General features: G+C 35.1%; 2 protein-coding genes across 4 annotated transcripts; both read left to right on the forward strand.

The window, feature by feature from the left end:
- Positions 1–773: 773 nt before the first annotated feature.
- Positions 774–4,465, forward strand: LOC133675187 (polyadenylate-binding protein 1-like). Of its 2 annotated transcripts, none has more exons than XM_062096476.1 (6): positions 774–1,064; positions 1,139–1,241; positions 1,647–1,717; positions 2,316–2,507; positions 2,721–2,845; positions 4,030–4,465. In XM_062096476.1, the coding sequence occupies exons 1-6, from the start codon at positions 921–923 to the stop codon at positions 4,073–4,075; spliced, it is 681 nt and encodes a 226-aa protein (XP_061952460.1). In that variant the 5' UTR covers positions 774–920; the 3' UTR covers positions 4,076–4,465. The 2 variants fall into 2 exon arrangements, with proteins under 2 accessions (XP_061952460.1, XP_061952461.1); XM_062096477.1 differs by having other exon boundaries at positions 4,033–4,465.
- Positions 4,466–6,114: 1,649 nt separating this feature from the next.
- Positions 6,115–9,071, forward strand: LOC133675440 (mediator of RNA polymerase II transcription subunit 31-like). Of its 2 annotated transcripts, none has more exons than XM_062096810.1 (7): positions 6,115–6,253; positions 6,345–6,402; positions 6,505–6,602; positions 7,093–7,189; positions 7,376–7,454; positions 8,135–8,418; positions 8,543–9,071. In XM_062096810.1, exons 2-7 carry the CDS (start codon positions 6,356–6,358, stop codon positions 8,553–8,555), a joined length of 618 nt encoding a protein of 205 aa, XP_061952794.1. In that variant the 5' UTR covers positions 6,115–6,253; positions 6,345–6,355; the 3' UTR covers positions 8,556–9,071. The 2 variants fall into 2 exon arrangements, with proteins under 2 accessions (XP_061952794.1, XP_061952795.1); XM_062096811.1 differs by having other exon boundaries at positions 6,170–6,253; positions 6,316–6,402.
- Positions 9,072–9,284: the final 213 nt, after the last annotated feature.

Consider the following 9,284-nt stretch of genomic DNA (forward strand, 5'->3'; position numbering starts at 1 on the left):
TACTTTATTGTGAAATATTTAAAGAAAAAAATACAAGTTATTTTTTTTATTTAAAACATTTTTTTTCAACATTCAAGAAATTCGAATGTTTACTCACTTTTTTAAATTTAAAAGTTGAGATCAGTATTTACCTCTACATATGTTTGTTTTAGTTTTTGTGATTGAGATTGAGGTTGAGTACAGTCTAATTATGCATAAAACTCAACCACAAAAACTAATTTTTCTTGTTTTTTTTTTTTACTTTTTCTGGTGGTTCTACACACAAAACTCAACCTCCACCACTAAAACAAACACTTATAAAAATGTAAGTTAATTTAAAAATATCACTTGTTATTAAATAAAAATAGTTTAATCGATCATAGCATACCTTTTATTCATCGAGTTGAGTTTTTTCTAAGTGAGAGAAATATTAAAAATTAAAAAAAATATAAATATATATTTAATGTAAAACAAATGTAATTTTAATATAAAAAATATTAATATATCAATTATAAACCACTTGTCTCTTTAATAATATATCAAGCTTACAAATCAATCGTATAAATTATAATTGAAACACTTAATTGAAACTTATCCATTAAAATATGTTCAAATAAACAAATTTCATTTTCCCTCTTTTTTATGAGAAATTTATTTTCAAAAATTATCTCCGTTGGGCGCTTGCAATTTAATTGTCCCAATTGTAGCTGGACCTCATTATTGGATCTTCTTAAAGTCCAAAAACACCCATTTTAAATTCACAGAATTACAAATTAACCTGTCTCCCTTAACCAGAGAAAAATATCAAGCACGTCACTACATCCATCCCTCACACGCAGACCCCAGCCTCTCAAATCCCTAATTCTTTTCCCCCAAATTGAAACCCTAATAAAACCCTAATAAATTCTTCCATAAAACCCTAATAATTAAAAAAAATATCAATGGATCAGCTTCACGATCACGAAGAGGATGAGCACGAGCACGAGGTGTACGGTGGAGAAATCCCCGATGAAGGAGAGATGGATGCCGATGCTGACATGTCGTCTAGAGCTGAAGAAGACGAGTACCAAGACCCTAACTCTAAGGTCAGTTCGATATTGATAATAATATCTCTCTGACATTTTACTCTATTTTGAAAGTTTTTTTCTGGCTTGGATAGGATTTAGAGGATATGAAGAGAAGGTTGAAAGAGATCGAAGAAGAAGCTGGTGCACTACGCGAAATGCAGGCTAAGGTTGAGAAAGAAATGGGAGCTGTTCAAGGTATATCTCTATTTTTTTTGTTTGAATTATTTGATTGAGATGTAGTTGAGGTAATCGGGTTGCTGAAAATTTATGGTATTTTTTTTATTGGTTGCTGAATGAAAATTAATTTTGTAGTTTTGGTCGATTTTTGTTCTTTGTATTAATTTGTTGAAGTGTTTTTTGCATCGTGGTTGTGATTTTCCCCCCTTTAGTCGGGTGTTGGGGATTCTTTTGTTAGTTTGATTTGGAGACTAGTTGAGGTCGCTTGGGGATGCTTTATGTGTGGATGATTGTGTGTACTGTGATTTGTAATGAAGTAAAGAGTAAAGTTTTGTATACTTTATATTATGTTGCTTGGTGCCAAATTTTAGTTTTATTGTTAAAAACTCATGTGCTCTCTTGTTCTGTTGGATATGTGTGAAGATTCTCCAGGTGCTTCTGCGACTCAAGCTGAAAAGGAGGAGGTGGATTCACGATCCATTTATGTTGGTAATGTGAGGGTTTACTATCCTTTTCTCTTTATTTTGTCATATTTATATGTTTTACATGACTGTGTACATGTATGATCTGTCAATTTTTTTCCCTGTCTCTGTTTCTCTCTCTGTTGGTGTTTATATATTTTGCAGTGTCAAACTTAGTCTTTTTCCTTACTTTCTTGTGATGATAAATAGATGGGGTTTAACTGTATTTCATATAAAGCATTCAAGTGAGGATTTGATGTATTAAGAAGTTTTGATGGGAGATACAATGTAGATTCAAAACTTGGGTACTTGATGCCATTCAACATACAAGTTTAGTTGCTCAGTGAATTGTACTTCATGTTTTGTTTTATCTTTTGTCTCATTCATGAACCTTTGGTTCTCCTTCACACCTTCTAGATATTGGTCTAGTGTCATGGATCCTCGTTCGTGAATTCAAATTCTTATTAATTGCATTTGATTTCTTTTGTCTGTTTCTCATTAATTAGGTTTGTATTGTTTTGTAGTGGAAAGTTGCATTCTTTTGCGTATTCCATGTTTCAATTAGTAACAATCTAAAGAACCTTGTCTGACAGAAAACATCATTGTTGTTAACTTGTGTTCTTAACATCAGGTGGATTATTCTTGTACCCCTGAAGAAGTGCAGCAGCATTTTCAATCCTGTGGAACTGTGAACAGAGTGACAATTTTGACTGACAAGTTTGGTCAACCAAAGGGGTTTGCTTATGTTGAGTTTATAGAGGTTGATGCTGTTCAGAATGCTGTCTTATTAAATGAATCTGAACTTCATGGCCGCCAGTTAAAGGTTTATGTTTTACTTTATTATTTTTTTACCCTTCTTTACACCTATACTGATAAAGTTCTCCCTAAAGAAGAGTTTGAATTTTAAGACCTCCACTATAAAGGATTGCTACTTTACTGATTCATTTGGAGTGCGTTTCACTCCTTGTTATAATCAGTAATTACTAGCTCCCAAGTTTCCAATATGATTTTAATTGCTGATATGATTCTCGCTCAGGTCTCCGCTAAGCGAACTAATGTTCCTGGAATGAAGCAATATCGAGGAAGGCGCCCAAGCCCTTATGGGTTCAGGTCCCAGAGGGCATTCATGCCTGCTCCTTTCTATCCTGCATATGGTTATGGGTAAGCACCTAAAATATTTTTTTTCTTTATAATCATATTTCATGTCTTGACTGTTCTTCCACCTGATAATTCTTTGATATTTGAACTAGTTGATATACTTTTTTTTTTTTTCTTGAAACCTTTCATTTTACCTTTTCTTCTCAGAATTAAATATTTGATTATTTTCTAGCAGTACAGCATTATGAGAATTAAGATGTATTTAATCCAATAAAAGGGTAGAAGGTTTTAAACAGTGTCCTTTTCTTCATACCTTCTCTAACAAGTTATATGCTGCCCAGTCCACTTTTTCATTCTGTCATCTTCCTTGCAGGGGTATTAGTTTTGGATTTTTTAGGCAGCAGATATTACTGTTAATTGTTATGATGTTACAAACTGTGTTATTGGACCTATGAAGTAGTTAATTAATACAATTAGGTTGTTTAGTATAACAAATCCTTGCTCACCTTAAGCGGATGCTAAATCATGTGTCCTTTGATTGAAGATTAGAAAAAATTATTAGTTCACTTTGTGATATATACCATAGTTCTCTTTTACGAATTTTTTTTTATTGTAGCAATTTTTTCTCTTCATACATTTGAGATGGTTGACTGCTCAAATGTGACCTCTTTACAAGCATTGAGGGATGAGAAGTCTAGCTGCTAGGTTGGCCACTACAGCTGTTCACTAGTTAGCAGGAGTCCTTTCCACTAATGGTTGGATTAGGTCGAAACTCTACAGTTTCCCACCTAGACATGGTTGTAATGTCCAACATTAAAAGTGGTGGATGCCATCTGTCTAGCAACCTTTGAAAGTGACCTCCTCTGCCTCAAAAGAAAATTTAATTTCTTCATAGAAGATCAAGTTAAGGATCACGTGGAATATAGCCAACCCCGACTAATTAGGGATTGAGGCCTGGTTGTTGTTGTTGCATAAGAAGGAGACCAAGTCAGGAAAACCTGTGCCATTCAAACCATGGCTGGCTTTTCAACGGAGGATCGTTTGTTATAATATTGTTTACTTTCCACCATGTTTGTGGTTTCATTTGGTGCATTTTGTGGCTTGTGCTATAGATTACCTTCTGTAGCATTATATTAGTTTTCCATATTTCCAGTAATTCATTTATTAATTATGACCAGCTGCATCAATAGGGGAAATGTGATCATTCGTTTTGTTGTAAGTACTAACCTTAATAATCTTGTGTGCAGAAGAGTTCCAAGGTTCAGGAGACCTATGCGGTACAGGCCATACTAGGGAACATGTATTCTGTTAGTAGTGGCCAAGTAATGTGAAGACAGTTGGTGACGACCATATCAGTATTGTGGTTACTTGAGGAACAGAAAGACTAGTGTATCATCATTTGCATGGCAAAGGCTGGCCAGATTTTTCTCAATCAATAGCTTGCAAGAGTTCTGGATTCATGTTCACTGAATCCTACATTTACTTGCCTTTGATGGACAAAGGGTGCTAACCGCGCAAAATGTTGTGGAAATGATTTTCATGTACTTGTGACTCCATCTACGGTTTGAGTTTCTCGGTGAGGTTGAGTTGAAACACTGGAGGATTCATAACTGACATTTATGCTTTTATACTTTATAACTCAAGTCGTTTGTTTTTCAATTTATAGATGCCACGTTTTCCCCAGTTTTCACATTAATGATCAGGGCAATTTACCATGTGAGGCATGCATTGTGCCTGATGTTTTGGGCATCCAATTTTTGTTCTCTTACTCCCTGCCATTTTCATATAGAAATTTATTACATTAACTGTACAACTTAATGATGTGGGAATCAGACTGTTGCATGGGAATTGGGAAATTGCCATGTAGTCTGGTGATTTATAAGCTTGTGAAGATTATTGTTTTCTAATCCGCTGACAAGATGCTTCTTCTGATCCAGAATGTAGTCTGTGATCTTGCTGAGCTTCAATCAAATGAATATGCTGCATTAGTGTTGATCTATGAGATTCAAATTCATTAATTTAAAGTTGCGCGGGGGCGGGGGGCGGCGCGGGCGGGGGATTATGGTGCAAGAGTTGCTGATCCATACAAACAAGACTGCTCCGTAAACCATTGGGAATGGTTGCCTGTTCCGCTGAGTCAGACTGTTCCCTTTTCTTCTAGGATCCATACAACCAAGCCCAACGCACTTGATCCTCGACCAAAAAAAAAAAAAAACCTAGTCATGTGACCTTCTACCCTAGGCTTGCACGCTTGGACTTAATTTTTTTTTTTTTTGTAAGTAAACTGAGTAGATGACGTGTTATTTGCAACCCATATTCAGAAATCAAGAGAGCCGCCAGAAAATCAAGTCATGGGTGTTTTATACCCAAACAAATCCTCCATTTGTCAACCGTTTTTTTTTACCCTAAAACACCCTAAAGATCTAAGTGAGCTAGTTCATGCCTTCAAATAACTTAAAAATTGGGACAAAAACCAAATAATCAACATGAAACCAAAAACTTTATAATATCAAATCTACTTTCTCATGTAAATCTAAAGTGAAAAAACACATTGATGAAGCTTTTATCGTCTAATGAGATTCATTGATACCAAGATTCACCATTTAGATGGTTGGAATTAGTGGTAGCCATGATTTTTTTTCTGCCACTGAAATCTGATAACTCTTCATCTCTTTTTTATTTTCAAACCATGAACTAAAAAAAATAAACTTCTTGATCAAATTTGATGTTAAAAAACTATAAGGACTTAAAAATCTATCAATTAGAAAGAAAAAGATAGAAAGTTAACACTAATTTTGAAAAAATCTCCTAGTTTCTCTGGTCTTATCTTTCATCAATTGTAAGCAACTAGCTTTTAATTTGACCATAAAAGATAAAATTATTAAGAAAAATTATGACTAAAATGAAAAAAATAAAAAAACACTGAATGAATTCACAGTGAAACGTAAGAGGGATTGCAGTGTATTATAAGAACCAACGAAGCATGTTCATTTAAATAATGGTAGTTAAAGAGATATTGGGTTGATGTTGAAGATATATATATTCTCACAATTTTTTAAAGAAAAAAATGAATCTTGATTAATATTCAAGCTAATTCAAAAAAATATTTTCAGAAAATAAAATAAAATAATACCACTGCACTTTCAAAGTTGTGGATATCACAATTATTTTACGATGGATTAGCATAATTTATGCGGATGAACCCGGCGGCAAAGCCTATATACACTGTGCATTCTCTCCAGCTTAACTGGATCGGGCGAGCTTAGAATCATGGAATTTGGATTTGGACCAAACTCTTAACCTTCCCAGAAACTCAACCCAACGTCCTTGGGTTGATGCACATGCTCTAGCCCAGCCCCTCTAGAGCTCATTAAACCCCACTTGCCTGTTAGCTCCTTTGACGCCCTCTCCCTCTCCCTCTCAATTCCCTTGAAATCCAAGGCCTAAACTCTCAAGTGATCTCGAATTCAGGTAATTTTCTAGCCTTCCTCGTACCTCCTTCAATTTCTAAAACCTTAAACTTTGTCTTCCAGGCTTACTTGTCCAAATACTTTTTTTTTAGCAAAAACTTCAATGGCTTCTTTTAAAGAAGCCGAAAATAACCCCGAAACCCCATCCTCGTAAGTACTCCATATTCACTCAAAGTATTATTGTTGTTTTCTTTTTTAACTCGGGTTTCTTTAGTTTCTTCTAATCTTTTGTGGGTTTGAAATAATTTCCAGGCCTAAGAAGATATATAAAGACCCAGATGATGGGAGACAACGGTTTTTGTTGGAATTGGAGTTTGTTCAATGTCTTGCTAACCCCACTTACATCCATTGTGAGTTCATTATTTATTTATTTTTTCTCTTTTGTTTTTCCAGTTGCTGTTAATGTTCTATTTTTAACTGGGTTCTTGAAAGTTTGCATATTTTGTACCCAAAGTGGGGAATTCGTGGGGTTTCTGCATATAAATTTTATGCTCTTGTTGCGTTTAGAACCTATTAGATGGATTCGGATTCAATTGTGCCCAAGCTTAGCCTCGTGTTATGTGCTCGCTTTAATGCTGGTTAGGAATAAACTGGACCTCGATTGAATGTATTGGTGGATCATGCATTGATCCTGTCGTGTTCATGTTTCGAATTAATTAAAATAGTGATTAGTGGAGAAGGAGAGAGTTAGTTTTGTGTGTTTTTGTGTATGCGTGGGTGTCCCTTCTTGCCTACATCTTTGTCTTTTAATGCAAGGAGACTTTGGTGTTTGCTAGTGTTTTTGCTTATTGTGAATTTTCCCCTGATGTTGGATTTTCCTTTGTTTTCCATAATATGTAGATTTGGCTCAGAATCGCTATTTTGAAGATGAAGCATTTATTGGCTATTTGAAGTACCTACTGTACTGGCAACGACCAGAGTATATGAAATTTATAATGTAAGCTAATCTCTTAAAAGTATGACTGATATTACTCCAGGCTCTGTTCAGTTCAACGAACATCAAATTTGAGATAAAGTGAATGACAAGTCTTTTGATGAACTGTAATGAAATATTTTGGTTTCTCTTTCTAGCATGCTTGGCTTGCCTTTTGATCAACGTACTCACCAACTAGAATGGTTTCAGGTATCCTCATTGCCTATATTTTCTTGAACTTCTCCAAAATGCAAACTTCCGCAATGCAATGGCACATCCCGGCAACAAGGTTTGATTTTGGCTTTCTGATCACCCTCTTTCTTGCCATTCTGATTTTTTTCAATCTTGACATTGGTTCTATGTGGTAAATAGATATTTAAGATCAACTGAATGCATGATCTTGTCAATTCACACGTATCTTGTTTTTATTTAAATCTCTTATAATGATTACGGCCTCACCGAGATTTGAATTTCTCCTAGTTATATATACTCTTACTGTAAATGCAAAATGGTCTTTCATGACAGAAATATCTTTCTTGTTGCTTTATATTTGCATGCATGTTGGTAGCATCTGGCTCAAGGTTTATTCTCCTGGATTTGTAAGCATTTGATGTGACTGACACTTGGTTGATCTTGCCTTCCTTTCAAGGGTTATATTACAAAAAGGTGATAGTTTGTCTCGCCATGGTCTGAGTTTCTTATCAAGTATTCTAATGGAGGTCAATATTAGATGCTTCGAATAGTCTGTTTTTTGCGTTTTGAGTTAGTGATGAACTAGCACAGATATTCTATGTATCCCAAGATGCCTTTTCTGGAATACCAGTTAAAAAGTGATTGGTTTTAACAATAAATTCTTATAATCTTTGTAGTCGGAAGAAATCTGTATATATTAGCACAACATGTGCATAAAATTGAGTTATTTGTTCAAGGATAATTCTCAACTCACTTGTTGATACTTGGAACTTTTAGGAATTAGCACATAGGCAGCAATTCTTTTTCTGGAAGAACTACAGAAACAATCGGTTGAAGCATATTTTACCCAGACCCCTCCCTGAACCCGCCGCTGCACCCCCTGCTCCAGCTCCTCCACCTCCACTTCCTGTTCAACCTGTGCCACCTGTGCCTGCGGCAACTCTTGGTATGCTGGCTGCTTCTGGTGCAGTCCCTTCTCCCATGCCATATGGCATGCCTACTGGTTCTGCTTTTGGAAAAAGTGATATCAGGAGCAGTGGAAGTGAGCGAAGAAAGAGGAAGTATGTAACTTGCCTTTTTTCTGATTTAGCAGTGGAAACATATTAATTAGACGCATCCTCTCATTTCTTTCACAGATATCATGGTTTCCAGCATTCTAATGCATATTTCATTTGGTTATTGCAGGAAAGAAGTTTAATTTGAAGTTTGAACTGCTATCTATGTTAAAAGTAGTGGGACCAATATATCTGCTAAGGTAGCTATACAAAATCATCCACTGGGTCTATAATACTGAAAAGTGTCAAAGATTCGATGGGATTTTCTATTCATTTTGCTTCTTTTTGGTTATTGGCCAAGTATTTCATGAATTATTGGTGCTACCGTACTGGTAAACGAAAGATGATAGAGTAATCAACATCATTGTCCGAGGATTTGCTGAAACACTAGTACATTGTATGAAGTTGACGAAGCCTATGTGGTCTAATCAGCTCCAGAATTCTTAGATGGGTCGGAATGAAAAGCAAAATAGCGTCTTTTTTGTTTCTTTTTTTCTCCCGGTAGTGAGCATTGTACTGATGTATTCTTTGGATAGAATCTGTATTATATGATTTAACTTGCCAGGAAGCAAAATCTTAAGAGTGTAGTGCCAAACAATGAATTCTGTTTGTAAGCATGTTAGAGACTTTAGTTATTTGAATATCGATTTGCGTCTTTACACGTTTCTCTTGCTATATATATATATATAACTGTTCTCTTTGATTTTTTCCAGCAGGTTTTTTGTACTCGTTTTGATTACAATCGGATGTGATATGTTGAACAGTGAAGGAGAACCCTTTACTGTTCTATTCCCACATGTGGTCGTCTCTTTATTATTTACATAATTGCTTTCAACTACATGCTAAATATGAAGTACCATTAAACTAGATTT

Source organism: Populus nigra, chromosome 16, assembly GCF_951802175.1.
Source record: "Populus nigra chromosome 16, ddPopNigr1.1, whole genome shotgun sequence".
NCBI lineage: Eukaryota > Viridiplantae > Streptophyta > Magnoliopsida > Malpighiales > Salicaceae > Populus > Populus nigra.